The sequence below is a fragment of the Dicentrarchus labrax genome, unplaced genomic scaffold (genome assembly GCF_905237075.1).
Source record: "Dicentrarchus labrax unplaced genomic scaffold, dlabrax2021, whole genome shotgun sequence".
Lineage (NCBI taxonomy): Eukaryota > Metazoa > Chordata > Actinopteri > Moronidae > Dicentrarchus > Dicentrarchus labrax.
Genome location: NW_026136712.1, coordinates 4,923,042 through 4,947,493, shown reverse-complemented (window position 1 = coordinate 4,947,493; position 24,452 = coordinate 4,923,042). Strand labels below are relative to the sequence as shown.

Below are 24,452 nucleotides of genomic sequence, written 5' to 3'. Positions count from 1 at the left end.
AAATATATTCTATTGTAATTTGGGTGAACAGACCATGAAACTAGAACATAGAAACAGATAGCATACAGGAACCTAAAAACACGGTCATAGGCCAGTAAAGGTTAGGAGCTCTGTGTGTGAGATGTAAAACCTCCATGGCATTGTATGAAAACTGTATGATTCATTTATCTTGCCGCTGAGGTACAATAACTGACCAATTCAGAGGACGTCCGGAGAAGAAAGGTAAAGTAAACATGAATCGTAGTGAAAAGCAGCCCTGACACAACGGTTATCATGCTCTGGACAAACACAGTTGATGGCCCACCCACAGATGGAACCAAGATAAACACAGCTGCCAGCCTCCAGCCTCCAGCCACTCTCCATACATCACCACACCCATCTGCTGAAGCATGTGTATGGCTGAGTGTGTGTGAAAGTGTTGTGGTGGACAGTTGATGGGCAATTGCTCATGCTGGTGTGCGTGTAGTGCACTGTGGAGGGCAGCTGTAACCTGTCCTTCTCTACCTCAGAAGGTGTAAACATTTTGGTTCATGAGCCCTTAACACACAGGCAGGGTTGCTAGCCAGGCTAGCACTGGTTTCATTACTCTTCTTGACAGCAACCATTTAACAGACCATGAGGAAAAAGATTCTGACTTAGTTTCTTCTGTTAGTTTTTTTTTAACCTAAATTTATGATCTTTGAATTTCACTTTTTTCCCCCCATGATGACTCAGCACAAATTGAATAAACACTTAGATCAGACCCAAACATATTGTCATTCAGTTGGCTTTTTCCATTTTAGCAAGCCTGGAGCGTCTATGATTCCAAATGAATCCAGGTCTGTGCAGTTAACATGAAGCTACCGCCAGCAGCTGGTTAGCTTAGCATAAAGACTTGAAACAGCTAGCCTCGCCCTGTTTAAGGGGAACAAAATCCACCAATCAGCATCTGCAAAGCTCACTAATTTACACCTCGTCAGTTCAATTTGTTAAAAAACCCAACTGTAAAAACAACAGTGAAGCAACTTCCTGGCAATCTCATACAAAACAAGCGAGGTTACCTCCCCACTCATTCTAACCTGTATGAATAATACTGATTCTTAAACACATATTTCTGGAAGTGCTGCTCGGCAAATTTAGCTATTTTCTAACTGATTAAGAAAAACTGAAGAAAGAATGACCAACTTTTAATGACTGCAGGTTGTCAAATGTGAGAATTCTTAGTCAATAATGAAAATAACTGTTAGTTGTAGCTTACTATTGGACAGATCCAGGCTAGCTGGTCACCCCATTTTCTTGTCTTTATGCTAAGTTAAGCTAGATGCCAACTAGATTTTAATTAATTTAACTGACAGACTAGGGGACACCCTGGTGGCCTAGGGGTTTAGAGCATCAAACCACAACAAACAAGGTTCAGGTCTAGCCAGGGACCTTTGTTTGTGTGTCATTCCCCATTTCTCCCTCCTCTTGTTTACTGTCATCCAGCACTGTCTGTCATTAAGGATGTCCTGTTGTCCCGGGACAATAAAAATAGCACCTGGGACACAAAGATAGTGTCTGGGACAATTCTGGGACACTACAGGAATGTATCATTACATTATGAATATTATGATTTTAATGGTTAGGTGTTCAAATATGAAAAATGAGGTGGTATCGGCACAAGCTCTACGTTACGTCACATGTGCTTACACACCCAAATCAATCATAGTCTAATGTAACGAGTCCCAGTTTTGCCAATGTAATTAACTTCTTGCTAGATTTAGCGACTTTTCAGACCCTCTCTGCAATTTTGTTTCTAAACGACGACCAATAAAATCAGTGACTCGGTCCATCAGAGAAAGATATTCAGATACATTATATCAGAATTTATTTCCATGCTGCTCAGAGTAATCGCAGCCCACGGCTGTTCTGTCGACATCGCCGGGGTCTCTTACTCTCCTCTTGTGCTGTGTGCAGGCAGTCATTAGGTGTGGTGTGCAGTACGTTTGACTTTCTCACTCACTCTCTCCTCCGGATCTCTGGATTAAGGTGTTCCTATAACTTAGCCTATGTGTAAATAGCTTGTTTGAGCTTGTAAATATTGAAATAGTTTAAGTTTCTCCCTTTAGTTGTACTTAAAAAAAAAAAGTTACATATACAATGTCTCTGTAGTGACTTTGCGATTATTGGGTTTAGTAATAATAATGTTCAATGTGTGTGTGTACATTTCCCATTTCCATAGCCGTATACCAATCAGAAACAGGTCTGCATATCGCACTGCAGTCTGCAGTGATTGATTTATTGAGCCAACAGTTACAAATAAACAAGAAACACCTCAACCAATGACTAAATGAGAGGTAACAATCTTCTAACTCGCCACAAAGTGAATAAGCGTATTTCCCAAAATGTCAAACTATTCCTTTAAAGCAGTGGTTCTCAATTATTTTTTGTCACGCCCCCCCATTCAAAACTTTTTTAAACTGTAAACATTGGTCACTTGTCAGCTTCATCAGCTTATTCCTTTTCAAAAAGGTATACGACTTTTTAACATTAGTTTTTTTTGGTGCAAAATTTGCAACAATATTACTTATATTTAACGTTTGTCTGTTAGATGTTCTGTGAGTTGTTCTTGGAGGTCGTCTGAAATGTCAAATATACGTCTCCTGATTGTGTGATTGGAAAGACGGACAGTATTCAGTGTCTGAAGCACCTGTTGCGCCCCCCCTGACACTTCACTGCGCCCCCCCAGGGGGGCGCGCCCCACTATTTGAGAAGTACTGCTTTAAAGTGACACCCATGGTATCCCAGGCAAAGCAATCAAGGCAATAACATAATGAAAACTCTATTTACTTCCAAATATATTCATTCACTTTAAACTGAAACATAACACTGGAGCCAAACAGGACATACACATGCTCCATTGTTATTACTGGCTCACTATATATTTGTTAGAAGTAATGGCTTCAGCAGTGTTTGCATTGCAAATGTTTGCACACTACAACTTTTGTCCTCCATTCCAACATTTCTCCTTTCCTCATGCCAACAGCACCTTAGTTTGTACTGAATGTAACACACATCCCTATCTCACTCCACATGGAACAGAGCACTGAAAAGTAAATGTCAAATTTAAAAGCATTCAGATATCTCTGCTGCACACTGGGGAAAAGGTAGTGAGCCAATACCATGTTTAATGACCGACCACAGCAGACAAGGAGCTTTTTTTTTGTTCACAAACATCAATTCTTATCACGGTGACAAAGGCACTGAATGTACATAAGATCAGGTATAACTAGTTTCTGCTATGGTGACTCACCTTTGAAACAGAGTGTTCATTTGAGCATATATATGTATGTCTACCCTATATCAGACTGTACCACCTGACGCAGTGCACCCTGCATTATGTGACCACTTACTCATACACCTTAAGCCTTTCAAGCACTGTATTTCACCTTGGGACACTCAACCAATGCTCGTTATTTTGCTATTGATTTTTATTTTATTCTATTTTATTGTATTGGTTCTGTTGTTGTTGTTGTTGTTGTTGTTGTTGTTAGTCAGTCTGTGGGTACTGCTGGAAACTGTGAATTTCCCCTTGGGGATCAATAAAGTATCTATCTATATAATACACTTTGGATATTTACACTTTGTGTTCTTCTGAACGGGAAAAAAGTCAATAGTCTTCATGGACGAAAGAAGAAAATAAAAGCTATGATGTGTAAGCTCTTTGGTTGCTATGAAAGAATGTGGTTCTTTCATAAACTCACTCCCTTTTCATAATCTTTATCTGATACGGACACTGTTTTCTACATTGCTGCTTATCAAACCTGTGGCCTAAAAAGGTTTACACTGTACAATCAGAAACAGAATATGCACATAAGAGCTTATCGAACTGTGCTACTTAACACGCGCACACTGATAATTAAATATATGTGTATGTTAAACACATGTTGTATAATGACAATACATTTCCTTGATCCTTCAAACTCATATACACACTATATAAGCCTCAACACTCAAGAGTCGACCATGAGAACATATCAAAGGAAAGATTTAAAATGAAAACTAGCAGTGTTATAAAAGGCAGTAGAAACCATTTCACAACAAAACAGACTTTTACAGATAATTATCCTGAAAAAGAAGAGAAAAGCTGCTGTTATCACACTGCAGCTCTTCCTAAATGCAGAATGTTTGGCCTTTATTAAATTTCACAGGCTTTCAACAGAGTTATCGCTACACTTGAAACCTGAAACCTGATACTTCAACAAAAGGTGAGATGAAAAGGGTGAGGCGCTTTGCGATAACAGCAGCCAGGGAAAACTTAGACAGGCATGTTGCTTCACTCAGCCCGCTGAGAGCCTCACAGTGAAAGAACAGGGAGTCTGAAACAAATCAACCATAAGATGAAGCAGACAGTGCTAACCTACAGGCATCTTCCTCCCTTGTGAGTCTCATCACTCGCTGGGATGGTTGCGTAGCAGCTAGCTATTATCACAGGATGGTTTCAGAGCCATAGGGATCTGATGTCAACACCTGACTTCATAAACACAGTTAGATTAGTTTGTGAAAATAATCACTGCTTGATGAGCATGAACAGAATCAATGTTTATAGACAGTGGAATGAGCTAATTAGAGATGAAATTGTATGAAAATTTCATATCACGTTTATAGTGACAAAACTTATCACAGTGGTCGGTATTACTGTGATATTATTTAAATGTGCTGAAAATCAGAGTGGTTCCAAATGTGTTATCTGCTAGCCCCAGAATGGGACCCTGTAATAATTGTATACTCTTGTTAAAACATAGGTATCAGATCAAAAATAGGAATGCAACGAATAGTTTGTTCCATTACCAATTAATCTGTTCATAACTTTCTCAATGAATCAATCAGTTATTTGATCCACAAAATGTCAGAAAAAGGTGAAAAATGTTGATCAGTGTTTACCAAAGCCCAAGGTGACATCCTTAAATGTCTTGTTTTGTCCACAATCCAAAGATATTCAGTTTACTGTCAGAGAGGACTGAGGACATCTGAAAATATTCACATCTGAGAAGCTGAAATCAGAATTGGCAATTAATATGAAAGTTGACAACTAATCAATTAATCAATGTTTTGACTGACAGTAGCCTAGCAACACTTTGATTCCAATGTTGGTCAACTCTGACTGGAGCTGATGTCACCTATTTTCTCACTGGAAATAGATGACATCAGCTTTTACTGTGAACTTCACCCCCTCTTCAGAATACTCAGAGAAGCACAAACAGAAACCCCTGATGTAAAATAACTGCAACAGAAATGGTATGTTCATGCAAGACTCTGCCACTCATAAAAAGGCCTTTAAAGCTTCAATAACATTTTAATAATGTTAATTACCCTTAAACATTAGTACTGCATGTACATTATATTCCTCTGTGGGAAATCTAAAACCTACCTCAGTGATGCAGATAATCACATTTATCCTGTTCCCAGTCTACAGCCCTACGTTTGAAATCAGCAGAGACCTTTGCTGCAAGTCATCCTCCTGTCTCTTTGCTCTGTCTCTCTACTGAAGCATAGTAAATTAAACCTGAATACAAGCACTATTAACCAAAGGTTTCACTTCTCTGTGACTCTAAGCAATCCACTTAAACCCCTCTTTAAGATCAAAACTGAGACAGTACGTTGTGTAATGTGTGATTTCAAATGATGGTTTCCTGACCCCACAGTAAAAAAAAGATAAAAAAAAAAAAACACAAACCAACAAGAACACATTCGTCAAAAAATAGGTATCCTGCTGCAACAGGAGTTTTATCTGTAATAGCTAAAGGGTAACAATAACAGCTCCTCCCTGAAGCAATAGCTTCCCCTTGCTTCCAAATCATCCATCAAATTACAGTTCAGCTCAGACTAAAACAATTTGGTCAGTGTGGATGGCTCCAACTGTTTATATGTGGTGTAACACGTACTGTAAGTCCACATTTACATGGTCTGAGCCTTTTAGATGACTCCCATTATGCAAGACTTTATTCATGTCATTCATCACTTTTCAGGGACATGATATTGTGTGTAGCCATGATTATGGAAGACCAAAGACATAAATGCACATTCTGCAGCTTTAAGAACTCCACATTGTACTGAAAACCTGTCCTGTATTAAAGATGTCACACACTTGAGCTCCGCAATATAAACTTGTCACAGTGGCAGCCGTGATTCTGCAGTGACCTTCTTCTATGGATGTCATGTCAGAGAATGATATAGACCTATACTGTAAGTGGGCATTATAGAGAATAATTGACTGAGACAACATTAGTGGTAAAGCCATTGGCAGCAAGCTGGCGCCAGGTCAAACACAATTGGTTAAATCACAGACAAAACTTAATTTAAATATATGCACATAATAAGTATCTCATACATAAAAGATTTATAACTGACAGTCAAACAAGTAAAAGGGAGACAATGTAAAATATGAATATCACTGTCTTAGATTTAGCATTGCACTTCAAAAAATGATCAAAATTGATACAGCAGAGATATTGTCTTCTTTATCAACACCTGCACTTACATTACCCACAATGCAACTTGGTCACTATCAAAGATTCTGCTGTGTTGTACTAGTAGCGGCTAATGTAGCCTCAAGCTGCTAGCCTCAAGCAGAGGAGAGGAGCAGGCTTCAAAGCTCCACACCACCAGATTGTTTCATTTTCTAACTTGTAGTCTTTGTAGTCTGTGTCAAACTGGTGCTATTCTCTTTAATCAATATGTGTTATATTACCACTGAAACAAATGCTTGTGTAATGTGAAAGATGATGCTCGTAATGTTGGTCTCTAATGGGATGATAATGTTAAATGATCTGCAGGATGTATAAGAAGGCAATCTGTTTGCAACATGTTAGCCATAACAAATTGAGATAGTGATGATACTGCATGTTGGGGCAGTGTGTTTTGCGGTTCTTCTATCAAGAAGGCAACAGCTGATTAGCGCAAGAGTAACAGGCCAAACAGAGAGCAACAGCAATCTGCTATGCCCCAGTGTCAGGAGTGACACTTTTATCTACACTTATTCATCTCTGTTGGCCAGATCACAAGTCTGATTTCAACCACAAGCAGCGAGTTAGGTTAGCTTAGCATTAAGACTAGAAACAGACACAGCTAGCCTGGTTGCCACACATACTAGTTTCTGTATGGATTACAAAGAAACAACATAACATGTTAATCAATGACCTTTAGATGTGCTGGTATAGGTGGATTATAGACAGAACTATTTACCCTTGTTTCCAGTCTTTCTACTAAACTAAGCTAACCGGCTGCTGACAGTAGCTTCATCTTTACTGCAGAGTGATATCAATCATACTCATCAGTATGGTTATTCCCTGCTGCGAGGCTGTGCATGATCACAGCAATCAGCAAATAGCTCAAGCGTGCTTTACTAGGCAAGCAGAAAATAGGCATTACATTTTTTACATCATAGTAAAGAAGCCCATCCTTGCTGCTCAGACTAATACAATTTCTTCCATGAACTTCACTAGTTTTACCATACTTTTATTTGTGGTAAACTACTGCAAGTAGGAATGGGACGATACGAACATTTTATGTTACAAGCATCCTGACCAAAACAATTGCATACACAATGCTATCCTGATAATCATGAAAATATACGCTGTACTTTTAAAATGGCACTAAAACATATTGGAATTGCTTCAACTTACATTTAGTTAAGAAACACATATTTATTGCATCTCAGACACACACTTAATCTTCCTGTTCTCTATTTTTGGAATCTGTACTATTTCCACACTTCCGGTTTAACTTTTTTTCTGTGGGGCAAACAGAGTCTTCAGCCAGGGTGACAGAATTAGGATTTTGGAATATACTGGAAGGATGAGGCCTCCCTCCTGTCCTGCAGTTCAAAATAAAGCAGAAAATCAATATAGGACTGTATGCTGGTGAGCTAGACAGCTTTTTCAATTGAAATCAAAAAGCTGAACATGGCAGTGATGATTAATTGCAGTTCCAGTCAATCAGTACACTTGTAACAGAGTGCAGGTGGTGACAAACTTTCCTTATGCTTTCTATTGTATTTAGAGGTTTGAGAGAGTAAATTGCAGCAGGCTGTCCATCTGTTCTGTGTTATTCTGAAAAGCTGTAGAGTGGTATGAATGGAAGGCCAACGACTGCAGGAGGACAGGAATCGCTGCTGGCCATGTTCACTCACACTCCGACATGGAAAACATTAGAAATGTTATTCATGGTTCTGTGTTATTCATAGTTTACTGGACACTATCGCATTCCTTAAATGCAGATTACAGGATAGACATTCCTTGAGGACAAAAGGTTATGATTTAGTGGAAATTTGCTGTCTTAATTGGAAATGAAAACCAATAAAAATGTTACAGAACACAGACTTCACAGGAAGTGACTGAGACTGTGCAGACTGTAAGGATAATAAATCACAGACCAGCCTGCTGAACTATACACAAGTTTGGAAGGTTTGAAAGGAATATGACTATGTATCCATCTAAATTGCATTTATGAACAGCAAGTTGACATCATGTGGTTCACATACAGTAATGGTTTTGTCACCGGGTACAGAGACCATTTCACAACTCTCAATTCCTGATAGTTTGCTGGCTTAGCAGCTTTCAGCATTTAGACACTACATTTGGGGATTTTCGGTGAGGATATAAAATGTTACAAGCATGCTGATGCATTGTTTGAGCCAGGACTGGGTGGGGCAAATGGGCCCATTAGAGCCTGTGTGGCCAGCCTGGGCTGTTTTACTTTTTATTTAATTTTGCAGGTAAAAAGTTCTTTGAGCAGGTGGTTAGTAGTGTTCTTTTTCTGTTCAAACTGATATCCAGTCACAGCTCAGTGATTAAATACATGTAAATGTTTACACCTTACAGAGGAAGACATTTACATTTACTGAAACTATGTAGGAAAAATAATCTTTTAATTATAGAGCAGACCAACACCACACCTGCTTTTGGAGGGAAAAGTTGCACTTTCATATACTGGGAGAAAAAAGCTGTTATGTAGCAGGTTGTAAAACAAATAAATATACGACTCCAGATCCCATCCTTCCTGGAAAGGAAAGGGACCCTAAAAGGAGAGCAGTGAGCCTTTATGAGCCTCCAGAGAATGGGAAGTATTTTGGCACTGAAGAAAATTCCTTTTTGATTACAATAAATATGAATTTGCTTTTGTCATTTAAATGATACTGAAACAGAAACTAGAAAAAACCATATGCCTATTAATAACCAAGGCTTTCACATTGAGATTTTAGACACACAATATAAATGAATATTCACTGTCAGTGTGTAAATAGCTATATGATGCTGGTGAGTGGGAAGCTGCTGGAGTACAGTCATACAGTATAGCAGCGTCATACTGTCGTTAACTAAATCTCAGCCTGGCCCAGATCAAACAGTTTGCTATTAACAGGTTGGTTATTTACAGACACTTAGCCTAATGATACCTGGTAATTGAATATAGGCAATATCTGGCCACTGTGTTGGGTCACTGATCCACTCAGACGGGGGAAAGGCGGAGGGAGCCTGATGGCTGACTGATTAACCTTAAATGGTCAAGGTATTGCTCAGGTTCAGGCAAGGTGGCAAAATTAGACACATAAAACAAAGGTTTATTTAATACGAAATGAATGCATAAACGTTTCAAAATTGGAATCCAAACACACGTCAAATTAAAATGAATTGAATTAATTAAAACTGTGACTTAAAGTTCTGGAAATGACTTTCAAAGGGGTCATATCTACTGTTCAAACACTGTTAACAAACAGATACTGTTTAATTACGATAGTAGTTTAAAAACATGCGCAAAGACCAACCATTGACAGCATGCTGCAGTCAGTGAGTTTTTTACTTCAGCAGTTACATAGTGTTTTTGTAGTTAAAATATTAAAAATTACTGCCAGTTTCCCTACAGTCAGATTCTGATCTTTTTAGCTACAGTAAATCAATTAATTAATATTAAAAATAACACACCTTGACAAATGCACACTAACTGCTGGGCACCACTGAACTTTTTCCAAATGTCCCTCTTCATCATGATTCTGACTTCTTCAATTAGAACAACTTCCTCTTTTTCAGTTTTCATTCAGCTAAAGCTCCAACCGACACCACCCAGACCCCGACTAAAGAGGATTTATATATTCCAGAATTATGCAACAATGTGTAATTTCTACACATTGCACTTGAGGCCAACTCTGCTCCTCCTGTATGGCTGCACTTTCCCACAGCACACAACTGTGAACTGCTGCTGACAGGCTGAACTGTTGGTATAGAACGCTGCTGATGAACTGGCTTTCAATCAGTGTGTTAATGTGTGTACTACATGTCACACAGTCTGTCTGCTTGTATATAACCTACTATATATACACTCCTCATGGCTTTTGTTACTGGAGAACACAGTCAATACAGTACGTGTGTTTACATCAGTGTGCTGACAGCATCACAATTATTCCATATTAGCATGTCAGTGTGACGCGCCAGTGCTTCAGCTTTGGTGAGCACTTCAATAAGACCAGCACTCACTGTATATGTAGATATCAAACAGGTATAACAGAAAAACGGATTCTTCGAATATTCAGCTACAAAACCAGATTACGATCCTTTTTTGCAAGGCCGAGTTTGAAGATGGGTGTGGTCAGAGCAAAAGGTATTGGCAGTAGGGGGATAGAAAGGGACACTGCTGCGCCCATCCCCCCTCCATTGCACCATTAACTCTGATTTGCCGTTGCGGCCGGTGTGACAAGACAGTGAGCTGATTTTTGCGAGGGAGAAATGGAACAAGAAGGAGCTGCCACAGTGAGCTGATGATACAGTTGCAGAAAACATACCAATGTAGGCTTTAAAATTGCCAGCAGGGTTAAACATTTACTTTGAATCTCAGATTTTAAGCCCAACATAAACTTAAAATGAACTGAGAAACATTGTGTGATACAACTGAAAGCCAAAAGAACACTTTACGTCTTCTGTTTGCAAAGTCAAGAATTAATTTTGAATCACAGTGTTTAGGACTCCTGTGAGCAGACAGAGGCAGATGGGGAACACAGCTCAAGGTTTTACTGTGAAGCAGCTACAGGCATAACATACAGTTTTTAGCTAGTGACTGAGGGAGCTTAATGCTGGTACATCAAAACAAGATATAGTGCTTATGCAGAATCTTGTTGCTTACGGTGTAACAGTTAACATCTGGCATAATGCTGAAATGATTAGTTGATTCATCGATTAGTAAATCAACAGCAATATATGTGTATATAGCATAGCCCTCAATTTACGCTTACAATACTGCTATCGTTTAAAGAATTGTCTTTGAAGATCAATACTAATCCAATACTAATATCACAAAACAAAATATGTGGAATCAATATTTTCATTTCAGTCAATTACAAACTGATACCACAGTCCCAATATTTACACTCTGAGTGTTTACTCTTCATCACTGCAGTCCCAGTGTGGGAAACACTGATTTACCACAGCAACCATACCGACATCTCCCCACAGTCACATTGACACTAATGTCAAATTCAAATTCAAGGCTCCTTCAACCACTTTAAAGTCCTACATCACATCAAAGAGGCCCAAATCAGACATCACTTGATCATCATCTTGATCTTGTCAAGGTGAAATATGAACCTTTCACTTTCAAAGTCACCATTATATCAGCATGTTATGGAGTAAGCAGTGTTAAGATTGCATGCAGTCTATCACTTGAAAGCTTATTATCTTATTATCAATCTACTGACAAAGCAATGATAAAGTCTAATTGAGCTGATGCATGTTACATACAACACCTGTTACAGACAATGAGATTGCAAATAAAGTCTCTGGCCAGGCCTCAGTGTTTAACCTGACTCGCACTGAACACGCACTGTTGAGCGCTGGGGGATTACAACTGCCTCCAGTTTGTTTGAAGTGGACGTAAACAGCAGCAACTAGTTTAGGTCACCTCAGATGGCCTCGTAAACAAGCCTGCCTTTCGTATAATATCCCGCCAGAGCAAAATCAGGTGCATAGTCTTAACCCTTTTTGAAACAACAAAGCTCTTGAGTTTGGTGCATAGAGGGGTTTCTTCATGGCAGTGTGGGGCAAAGGCCTCCCAACCTTCCTCACATGTCAGACAGACCCCATACCAAAAGATACAGCATACAGCAGACAGACAGCTTAATAAGATTTACCCCGAACACGAGGGCAACTGAATGGCATAGAAACACAAACACTGTAGTAAAGGGGCCTCAGCCTGCTGCTGGTGTCATCTCACTCATATTCTCAGGATTTGCTAGGATTTAAAGCTGCATTAATCAATATTTTCAGATCAATAACAGATTAAAATGACTATGTCTAATGTGAAAAGGGGCACTAACAGTGAACACCCACATAAAATTATCGCAGTTCATCTCAACTCCACAGAACGTTTCAGCACCTTTAAGATCATTGTTATGGTTCAGTCTAACTGCTCTCATCAACCTCCTTTGAGCTGCCTGCTGCAGCTGATTTCAGCAAAAAAGCTTTGATAAAACCATTTTATAGTACCTACGCAACACCAAAGAAACACACTCCGAAATAAATCCTAATGTGGCTTTGTACACAACAAACTTTCAGTCTCCTGGGATGTCAAAATGATTCATTCAAGCTTTCCAACTGCCAAGAAACTGTCAAAGAAAACAGTGCATGCACCACAGGAAGGCTTTTACTGTGAAGCAGCTGCAGACCTATGACATTCACACAAGTGTAAAGTCAATGACTGTACTTTTTTTGCAGTTGCATTAATATAGTCATGTGCAATTAACATGCGGAGCATGGTTGCCAATATTACATGTTACAAGTACAAAATAAGCTTGTAAATATTTTCTGAGCGCTTTGGTGGCCATTGTTGCACATCAAACCCCTCTTTCTCCCCCATTTCCTGCCCCAGTCCCTATCCAATGAAAGGCACATAATGGCCAAAAAAACTGTCTTTAAAAAAACAATAATAATACATATTACATAAAACTATATGGACTATTTATATATATATATATATATATATATATATATATATATATATATATATATATATATATCTTGTTACACAGAAAATAATGGATATAATAATATAATATATAATATTGGAGACACTGCACAATAAAAGCATTTCACATTCCAGTCACAACATTTACACATTTTCTCTATACCACCCAGCGCTAGTGTGGCGGACTTCCACTTAGTCTCACAGCACAAAGACAAATAATAACACATGACAAATAATTTGTTCTCAAAATTGACATGTTCTGTTTAAAAGAAATGAATGTTCACTTTAGGGGCCCCTGTTGTGTAAGGCTGTGGGAATATACAATTCCAACAGAGCAATAAATACAGTAGTTGGAAATACTCATTGCAAGATTAAACCTGCATTAGGATTTCAAAAGAAAGCAAAAAATGACACTGAGCCCAGTAGTAGACAGTCTACAAGGTGTAATGAATACGGAGGAAAATAAGTGGTGAAAGAAACAGAAGCTTCCAACTGTGATTCACAGTGTGTATGCGGTACAACTGAGTAGTGACCTATAGCCCAGTGGTGTAGTGCAGTGTATATGCAGGTATACGGAGTACCTTATTCTTCAGTCGGCACTGATACCCACTTACCCAGTCCAATGCTCATCATTCATGTAGTGCTCAGCCCCCCTTTTCCCCCCCTAGGATGGCGAAGGCTTGTCCAATTTTACTTCACTCAAAATGCATAATTGCTGTATGGATCACCCTTTGGTTTGAGGACCAGTATGGATTCTTCTGTGTTAATGTGTTAATTCCATAATGATCCTTACTGCCTGAAGTCGAGCAGCAGAAGTTAAGTGACAGTGTGTAAATACTACTGGCCCAGTTTTGGGTGAGTTAAATACCAGTAGTCTTACATGTCACTGTTTATATCACAGGTGGTTATCCTTAGCTGGTTGGCTGTTTGAAAAACAAAATCTGGGGAATAAATTAAGAGTATTCCCACTTTTCCGGGTACCACTGCTCGAGCCTGTGGTATTTCCAGTCTCCTGTAATATTCATGAGACTTAGACTTATTAACAGGAGCCAAATGGTGATATTAATGTGACAGTTTATTAATGGTAATTAAGTCTCCTAGGATATTTGTATAAAGTGACTCCTGCTACTGTATGTGATTTTATCGCCATGCAGAAATATTCCCAGTGGGACAATAGTGTGTCTTTAACAAGATATTAATCAGGTACTTCCAACTCTAATGTACTGTTATCTCTCCTGTGCTATAACTGCAATATTCCTAGAGGGACCTTGCTACTGTATACTGAGATAAGTTCACGAACTTTATCGTGTCAGAGGTGTATCATAAATACTACAATAACATTAATAATAAGCCATGTTTGGCAGTTTATTTGCAGAAGGAAAAAACAGCAGTATCCGACTTCTTCATACAGCAAACGAAAGCATGTTAATTCAACATGACATTAATTGGGAGCCTGTTAACACAGTAAATGCTATTAAGTGCGTTATTTATAGTTAGCCATGGCTGTTACTGTATTCCTGAACGGCTGCCCGGAAGGAAAAAAGCGGCTAATGATGTAACATTGTACAACCTTGTCAGGTAGTACGTGAAGTACACACAAGGACAGTATCCTGTGTCATGCACGGCAGTCATGACAAACTACCGGGGCTGACACCGGGTGACGGAAGCGTACTCACCCAGAAGGGAAGGTCTGGTCCGCACAGTCTCTCCATCTCCGTCACGGCGGGAGACCGGGAACCACCGGAGAGCTCTTTATCCCCTCTACAGGTCGAGCCCTTTCTTGCCGACCAGCTTTCTTATTCCTTCGCGTGAAAAGACGCTCGCTAACAGTCACATGCCACACAGACAAGTATGTGTTGCGAAGGCGCTTCGCTTTCTGTGTGTCTCCCACACCGGCGACACCGTGGACCGACCTGCCTCAGGAAGCGCTCCGTTTCTTCCGCTCTGCTGACAAACGAAAAAGAAAAGTCAACCGAGGCTGGCTGAATTATTTCTATGGGAGGTTGTCGTGACGGCAGGGCGGGGCGTCCGCTTACTAGACCACGCCCCCACCCCCTCACTCTGACATGCACACACAACATGACTCAACAACATGAAGTCATAGGTTTTTGCCGAGTCATGTCGCCAGGGTGAGGAATAGTAAGATTTAATAGCTAAATCAGGTGATAGGTGAGATATGTTTTGGTGCTTATTCGGGCCAAATCAATTAAAGGTCAGTTGAGGCCAGAGGAGAGGGTTGGGGATAAGTGGGTTTGTTGTGGTAATTTGTGTAATAAGGTGAATTCAAAAAGCAGCTCTTTCAGAGTTTTATTGCAATATTCAATTACTTGATAATGGATTCTCATTCGCTTGTCAGCTAACAGAATACTGTTAAGAATTTGTGTTTCAATCATACAGTTTCATGTGTCCCAGAGCAAGTTGTCTCAATCAGAGACTAATAATTGATACAGGGTTGTTCAGTTGCACAATTCAGCCGCTATCTGGGAGTCACCCTAAATGACATTTAAAGGACCAGTGTGTAAGATTCAGTGACATCGAGCTGTGAAGTTGCAGATTGCAACTAATTGACCAATGTTGTGTTTGACAACCCGAGAATGAAAAGAGGCTATGAAGTAATTAGGAACAACTAAGGTGGCCATGAAACTTGCATAAAACGCGAAAAGGGCCCTATCTACAGCCAGTGTTTGGTTTGTCCGTTCTGGGCCACTGTATAAACACGGTGGTTCAACATGGCGGACTCCACAGAAGGCAACCCGCGGCATCTGTAGACATAAACGGCTAATCCTAAATTAATGAAAACACAACAATTTCTATATTCAGGTGATTATACACTAATAAAAACATACTAATTTATATTATATTCCATTTCTGACAGTAGATCCCCCTAAATGTTACACTCTGGACTTTTAACAAACTGCTGAGCAAAAAGACAAAGTATCACCCTGTGTTCTTAGCCAAAAGACAACATAAGTGTAAATGTTACATAAGGCACATTTCACTCATCATTTACAATAAGTATAGATTTCGATTACAGAGTTAAGTGTAAATACATATGTAGTCCCAAGATATAGCTGGGTGGTTGTGTTGGGCAGCTCCCATTGCTAGAACGTCAATGTATGCCTCTGAGTTGTTGCGCAACTTCCCTGGGCTATATAAGGAAAAAAGAAAGAGAGAGCCTGAATTTCAAGACACCTTCACACTCACAAATACATACACCCACTCCTCAGCCCCACCCAATACCTGTAGCCTACATACCTCTGTAGCTGTATACAGGTATTTTGAAGGGTGTGTTAAGCCCCCCTTCCTCATGAGCCTGTCATGTAGGAAATTTCCAGCGTTCTGGGCAGGTTTGTTTTAAAGTTCAAGCATAAAGCATCTTGCTGCTTAGTATAGGCTGATCATTAATGCTTGAAGAGTCAACGTCGGTGGAGAACATTTACAAAGATTAGGCTGCTTGTCATTTGTTGCTCGGGAGATAGAACAGGTGGAATCAAACTGCAATTTTGCTGTCTAAAAAGGTGTACTCAGGCACTTCTGTACAGCAGCAATTTAGTATAGCTCTTCCAAGTTGAGGAGGTAGCAAGAGAGAGAGTTATCACATTTGAAGAAACAGAGGATGTGTGGTAAGTGTGAGGCTGCAGGGAAATGACCCAAATGCAGACAACAGCTACAGTTCAGGGTTTTATTGCATGAAGGCAAACAGGCAGGTATAGGTTCCAGTGTAGGGTTTCTGGCAGGGATGGGCAGTTTGACACTGCAGGATCAATACTTCAATACTCACAAGCTACTCATTTGGCATCAATTCCTTTAAAAAACAATAATTACATTTGATTAACACAGAAAGCACAAAGCACACAAAATGTATCAGTATCATATTTAATTTAAGTTTGTTGTCGCCCATCCTAATTTTACGATACAGGTAGGTAGGCATGTACAGGTGGCTCCAAAGCAAAAACACATACAACGATGAAAACTACAAAACTTAACAATCTGACTGGGGACAAAGCTTTGTATAAGTACTGGAGGGTTTAAGTGGGAACAGGTGTGTACAGCTACAGAGGGATGTCAGGCGACTGCAGGCCAGGAGGGAGTGGCTGGAAGTGGGAGTGAGAGAGGAGAGAAAGACTGAGGGCATCTGGTGGTAAGCTCGAGGATGGCAGGTCGGAGGAAGTGCTGCTTCCACTGCATTTTTTCATTATAAGCAAACACAAAATGTATTTAAAGGCGTTTTAATACAGTAGGTGCTATTAAATTGGTACATTTTTGTGTTATTACAGTCCTATACCTTGTATGACTGATATCTGGTGTAGCACTAAACTGGTTTTGCTCTTATTTATGCAACCAGAATCTTTTTGTATCCACTGATTACAAGTTATTCACCAGTGCTCCTTTGACTTTGGCATGCCTCAGGGTCAATTCTTGGACCCCTTTTTATTTTCATTATATATGCTCCCCTTTAGGGCCCTTGATCCTCCAATTTGGTTGCGCATCGTTACTACGCTGATGATACACAACTCTACTTATCTGTAAGGCCTGGTGAACTCAAAAAACCCTTCATTTTTGACTCCCAGCTGAAATTTGTTAAACATGTCAAAACAGTTATTGAGTCCTGCTACTTTCACCTGAGGAATATTGCAGAAATATGCCCACTGTTATCTTTCCAGAAGTTGGAAATGGTCATCCATGCTTTTGTGCCCCCACTTTTACTATTGTAATGCTCTTTTTTCTGCCTAAGCCAAGACACTGTCACCCTGGTACAGTTTGTCCAAAACTCGTCAGCAAGATTACTCACTAAGACCTCATATCACTCTCACATCAGCCCAGTTCTGATGTCACTACACTGGCTTCTGATTAAATTAAGGATTAAATTCAAGATCTTCCTCCCCACCTATAAGGCTTTGAATAATCTTCCTCCAGAGTATATAAGTGAACTACTAATACCAAATACCGAGCATGCCTGCTAGTCGTACCTCGTTCAAGACTGAAAACTCAGATTGTGCCTTCTCTGTCCTGAGCCCCAGGCTGTGGACCCAGGACTCTTGGGTGTTTTAAGCCACAGCTAAATATCTATCTATCTTTTTCTAAGTGGTTTGAAAAGTGCTTGAGTCATGTACACTGTTTTGATTTTGTTTTTTTTGTTTTTTTGTTTTGTTCTTTTAACAAATGTTATCCTTTTCTAAAGCAGACTTAGTTACTTACTTTAAATTTGATAGCAAAAAAGAATATATTTACATGAACATATATACCTGCAGTTATATACATGCATATACACTGTACGTAAACTTGTACATAGGTGGATATGGTGAATAGTGTATATACTGCACATATACACCTACATATAAGCAAACAAATGTTTTCACAGCATACATTTTGACTTTTATAGCAGGAAAAGCACAGGGGTTATTTATAACATTAACAACACATATTGTCAAAATGTCTCCTGTGTAAAACTGCCTACGACATATCATTTAGCAACGTTGCTATGTATGTATACACTCGACCAATGGAGATATGGTATCTTGTGACATACATGAGGTATGGTACAACGAGCAGAGGGGCTGCAGTGACGAAAATTGACTTACCCAGTGGGGGAGGTCTGGTCTGTACAGCTGCGCCATCTCTTCACAGTATAGCAGTTGATACAGATCCAGCAAGGCACAGTATCCAAGACTTGTCTGTTAGGCCTGCTTGTTTTTGCTTGAGTGAGTAAAGCAGCTTAGAATGATTAAATCTGAACTCCAAGACGGTGCTAAGTGTATACTTGTCACCTTGTGTGGAGTTTGAAATGGACTTTTGTGCTGGACTTGGCATAGGATCAGTTCAGTAGCACTGGTGTGCAGTGTTTCCACTGTTTCAGCTGGCTCTTGTAATGGCTCTTGGGGTTTTGCATCCAGGTCCAAGTCAAAGATAAAACAGAAGGAAGAAATATTCCTCAGCCATTAGAATATGCATGCCATTCCTGCCACATACAAAGTTCATAAATAATTATCTGTTGCTATGCACTGCAATACACTTACTTACTTACTCAAATATAAAATCCATAGCCTCAGACGCCATTTTGCCTAAATTAAATACCCTCCTCAGGATACAAACAATCACACTGTTGTATCAGATCACTCACAGCCAAACCACAAAAAGTATTTTCATAGTAAACAGAACTGTCAGTACAGCAATCCCAGGGCTAGCTTAACCTCATTTCACATTAGCATTTATAAAAATAAAAAAAAGCCTTGCAGTAGGCCCACAGGATGACAGTAAGACATCAGACATCATCATCATAAGACAGATGCATGTCTTTGTTCGGAGGCACTGGCTTCAGAACTAGAGTTGTTTAAATATTTAGAATGGGTCAATAGTGGCCAGATGTCCCCACAGGATCAATAACTGAAACTGAAAGTTTGAACCTTGAGTCACAGTAGTTATTTCATTGCTTCCTTTTCAGGGATCTCTGAGAAAGGCTGCTGGGATTTTGTGGGATGTCTCACATTTGTGGATGCAAGCGTTAAACAGCTACAGGAAACACTGGATTTTCACTCAGTAGACCATTGTTCAAGTCCTATGTAAAACTAAAAGTCAGTGTTACTTACTTGTTACCTACTTACTTATTATTTATTATTCTTTATTAACACATATAAAAATAACTAACATCTTGGTTCAAACTTACTCACTTGGTATGTAACGAAACCTACAATCTTTTCCTAACCAAACTGCACTTTATAAAATGCACTTTATAATTTATTTATTTTATTTATATTTATTATTGCTAAGTTGACTGTGGAATGAGCACATGTTGCTACCGTGGACAGGCGTGTGTGTTTCACGCTGTGTGGCAGATCAAAAGAGCTATTAACACTTCTGTCTTCAGATGTGGTTGAGTGAAACGCAGTACAAACAAGTCAGTTTTGAGCACCCTGACACCTCAACAAGGATGTGAAACCTTAATGCTTTACGGGTACACTGCCTGGTCAAACCAAAATATGTATCTGTTTTTGAAGTCTGCTGTTTGATATTACCTAAAACACATTATAGAGGACGCGAGAATGCATACTGAAAGCTTCAGAGTCCTTCTTTGGTTTCGGTTTAGGCTGTATTTGTGTGCCCTTAGAAGTGTGAGGTTTATGTGATTAATCAGTTTTGACAAACATCACATAAAGCATAAAATACTAAAGTCATGCACTGTACTGCAAGCAAGTCAATTCAGGTCAAATCACAGAAGAAACACAGAAAGTTAGAGAGACTTAAAAATCCCCTCCAGACATGTGTTAAGACAGATACAAAGAGTCTGTTTGGAACAATAACGTGTGTCTGATATGTTTTTTCCACCCCAGAAAAGTATAATTTTAACACTGAAATCCTTAAAGGCATCTACTCCTTCTAACTCATTAAAGATTCCAGAATCTCTGAATATGCAAATGTTGTTCATTTCTAAAGTTTTCCTGCTGGACACAAGATGTCTCCTACTTCACTGTAAAGTCCATTCTTAGTGGATGTGCACTGGTGGCTTCAAGTTTCTACATCACACTGTACAAATTGCATACTGGACCAGGACCGACTTGAAAGCAAAAAATCTGATGGGCTTCGTCTACTGTTGGCGAGGTAGCAGTCGAGAGAGGGAAAGGAAAGACATTATTAGAGTCTTTCTGTTCGGCAAACATAGGCAGCACTGACTTCAAAGTACACAGTAGTGGAATTCCTGCTCTATACGCTGTCAAGGCACTCAGCAGTAAGGCTTTGTTAAGTCTCCTCCTTGTCCAACAGGGGATCTGATTACCAGACGTTAAGCCCTTCTGTTCTCTTCGTAAGTTCCAAGAAGAGCTGACCTTGGCCCACAGGCAGATGAGTCTGTGTCCATGATTAGTTGGATATCCCTTCTGATGGAGCGCAGGTAAATTAAGCCACCCAGCAGAGGGCCTGCAGAGTGTGAACTTATCATGACATGTGAGGGAAGCCCTGAGTTGTATTTACACCGCAGGAGCTGTCAGAAGTCCACAGGTATCAGCAGTGTCATGTTATGCAAGTAGGGGCTGTACAGAATAGCTCCGCCCCAGGACCTGTAAGCCCATTTATCTCTCCATGCAGGCCAGGAGGGATTTCCCTCTGGCTCACTGGGTGCTGTTTGATTTACAGGAAACTCAAAGTTGGGTTCAGATAGCTTGTGTTACCAAAAAAAAAAAAAAAGAATGTATCAAAATGTACAGTTTTAAGTCAGTAAAACTCTGAAATCCTTGAGGCTGGTTTCATATATAGCACTGCCTTTGTAAATAGGATTAAATGAATAAAAATCTATACTATATTGCTGCAACTCTATTAATACTGTCGTATATATTTTTTTGTATCTTTATTTATTTTTTATTTATTTAATTTTTCATTGTTGCCCCTTGTATTTAATTGTTCCTGTACATAATGACAACGTGTAAGCAGATCATCTCCTGTAAACTGTTCAGTGTGTCACACAAGGTTCAGGTGTTTCCAGGGCTGAGCCCGCCATCTAGTGGACATAAGTGGCATTACGATCACAATTATGTTTATTGTTTGCATTAATACTCAAATAGTAGGAGTAGCTGTGCAGGTTACAACAAGCAGCAGATGTATCATATGGATTAGAATCAATGAGATTAGTATTGCCTACTTAGTTATAATACGCACAGTTCAGTTTACCTGTCAGAAGTACAACTCAGTTTGTGAAGGCAGTTGTATAATGTCTTCTGTGCCTCTGGGGGAATAACCCTTATGATGTCACCAGGGCACATTGTCATTATGTACAGACTTGGAGACAGGGAAGGTTCAAAGAGGATCTATTGTCAGAAATGAAATATAATATTCATAAGTATGTTGGTATTGTTCATAATGACCTGAAGATAGGAATGGTTGTGTTTTTGTTACCATTAAATGAGCCATTTTTATCCACAGATGCCACGGGTTGCCTTCTGTGGGGGACTCCATGTTTCTACAGTAGCCCAGAAGGGACAAACCAAACACTGGCTCTATATAGGGAGGTAAAAGCTCCCTTTATCTTGAATGTTTTCTGAGGGTGGTCAGCAGGGGAAATGGTAAATGTAACAAAAAAAACAACAACCATGCAGTATCAGTAGGTCCTGGCGAACTGTGCGCAGCACCATATCCTCTGGTTTTCCCGTTAGTTTGAGCTTTTCAGCAGCACCTTGTAGGAGAGCTGTTCTCTTAGAGCCATCATCTAAGATGGCATATGTTATCAATTTATGCTGTCCACTTTACAAGACCACCTTGCTCACCTTCAATAGTACCTGACTACTTCCAGCACGACAAGGTACAAAACTTCATTGTTAGACTTGGCCGTGCTAGTGTTCACAGTGGCTTTAAAGTTTAGCTTGTGTAAAGCTTCTAGGTGTCGACCATTACATGTCTTGCAGGTGGCCTTTAATTTGCATTGAGCTGCCTGTTGGCCACGTTCACATCACCAACATGCTTTGTTTACTTCAGTCCAATTTGTCTGACCATTGGTCAGTTGACTGAAGTTATAGCATTGATCTAGGTAATGCTAGGTGTTTTTGCAGTAAGGACAAAATACCTTGGATGATTCCTGATTCTTGGCTGTTGGCAGAGAAAAACTGCTCATTCATAGTATTCAGAGACGGTGTGGGATTCTCTGGCTGATGAGAGATGGAAGACTGGTTGGCAGCAAGCAATATGGCAGTAGCTCTTCCTGGTTTAACGTCCTTCTGACCGTCTCTCTCGGGCACCCCATGCATATCTCCCTGTGAAACTGCTGCTCCACCTGTCTAAATCTCAAGCTCATATTCCAACCAATGAGCAAAATCCAAAAATGAGTGAGATGTGTGTAATGTTTGAAGCTGGTAACAAGATACAATGGTAACTTTGCCAGTAGTTGGGATACATGTGAGCCAAACTGTAGTTCTATTTATCCACTTTCCCTAATTGGTCTAACAGCCCAACCAAAGCCCTCACCTGCAGAGCAAATCGCTTAAATCCCTTTGTGTCACTGCTTTGGATGTTTGGGCCATCTATTAGCTCAGCTATCCGCTATACTGCCAGTTGGTGGGGCTTGCCATAATGTCTGGTGAGGGAAGCCATCGTATCTAAACAGGATTCTTTGAGTTGGTGTACGAAGCAACTATTAGGAGAGCCTCTTCAAATTTTGAATGATCGAGGAGGATCTGATATTTGAATCTCTCAGAGGTGTCCTGATGCAGGAGATTTTCCAGTGCGATTTTTAGCCTTGCAACTTCCCAAGGACCCTTGGTGATTGAGGACCTCTTCTGCTGGCTCAAGATACTCTGGGGTTACTCTCTGCTGCCTGTGGTTAACCGGATCTCCCAACCTGCAAAGTCTAGCTGTCAGTTTTTCCATGGGACCCATATGACCTGATGACTCAGCAACTATATAATCTGCAACAGCCGGGGGTCGGAAGGGCCATTCCTCTTCTTCCTGATTTAAGGCCTGTTGTAGCTATAGCTGGCAGTATTGTGATTTGATGTCGTAAAAGGGACTATTTTGCTGGAAATGGTTACTAGTAATAGAATAACAGACATACCAATACAGTTAACCATAATCTAATACACTATAAATTACAATCCTATACAGTAAATTATGTCCGCAGGCTATCAATGCAACATAAGATACAGATACAGTACTCTCTTAAAAGATGAAGTTCGACAATTAACTAAAAGAGCTCTGTTTGTAGTATTACTAAGGATTAACACAACGACTCATAATTATCTCAAATTGTCACAAAAGAATAATTATAAACTAGTAGCACATGTGAATTCCACATTTTTTACCAAATGCCCTCTACCCTGTGTGAAAGCATTTTTGTTTCCTTATTGACATATGGACAGGGACTTGATGTGAAACTTCCGTATCTGAGCAACCAACATCTGTTTTTCATGAATAATAGAGGAAGATGAAAGCATGTCCACAGTTGCTCCTCAACTAATCGCATTGATGCCCAAATGTAATTATGCATGGTCGTACAGTATGTGTATTTATTGTATGTATCTATTTTCTGTTGGCCTGTTTGAGGACATTGACTCAGGGGGCCAAAGCGAGTCCCCTGAGGGATGTATTCTTTGCTGAACCTGTCACCTGGAACAAAGACCAAATACATCTTTGGAGATAGAGTCCACAGCAACTAACCCTAACCTTCTAAGCATTCATATAAAACATAAAAAGTCATCTCTGGGTCACAAGTGCATCCAAAAGTTGACGTTTCAAGCACTAATTGAACTCTATACATATAATAATACTTGTGCTCCATTGTTTATGTTCCGCAGGTTGTTGGCCTGAGTTGCATTACTGTTCCTGTATATAGGTGTGTAGTGTCTTTTTCTGCTGTCAGGAATATATGAAATACAAAAACATTTTAATGTCGTCATGTATATACTAAAGGATTTGATCATTATAGAGGTTTTTTTCATCATCCTGTACAAAACCACTAATATTGAGATTGTCCAGGTTTAAGTGTAAGATAGCTTTATTTAGAGTTAATT

At 39.7% G+C, this 24,452-nt stretch overlaps 1 protein-coding gene across 3 annotated transcripts in view; it reads right to left on the bottom strand.

Annotated features, from left to right (window-relative positions):
• The window catches only part of abcc3 (ATP-binding cassette, sub-family C (CFTR/MRP), member 3), a 48,349-nt gene extending 33,414 nt beyond the window's left edge, over window positions 1-14,935 (bottom strand). Inside the window, exon 1 of one of the 3 annotated variants that reach the window (XM_051418826.1) lies at window positions 14,643-14,935. In XM_051418826.1, coding sequence (XP_051274786.1) covers window positions 14,643-14,678 — 36 coding nt within the window. In that variant the 5' untranslated portion in view covers window positions 14,679-14,935. The remainder of the gene's footprint in view (window positions 1-14,642) is intronic. The other 2 variants (XM_051418824.1, XM_051418825.1) reach the window with 2 other exon arrangements.
• Window positions 14,936-24,452: the final 9,517 nt, after the last annotated feature.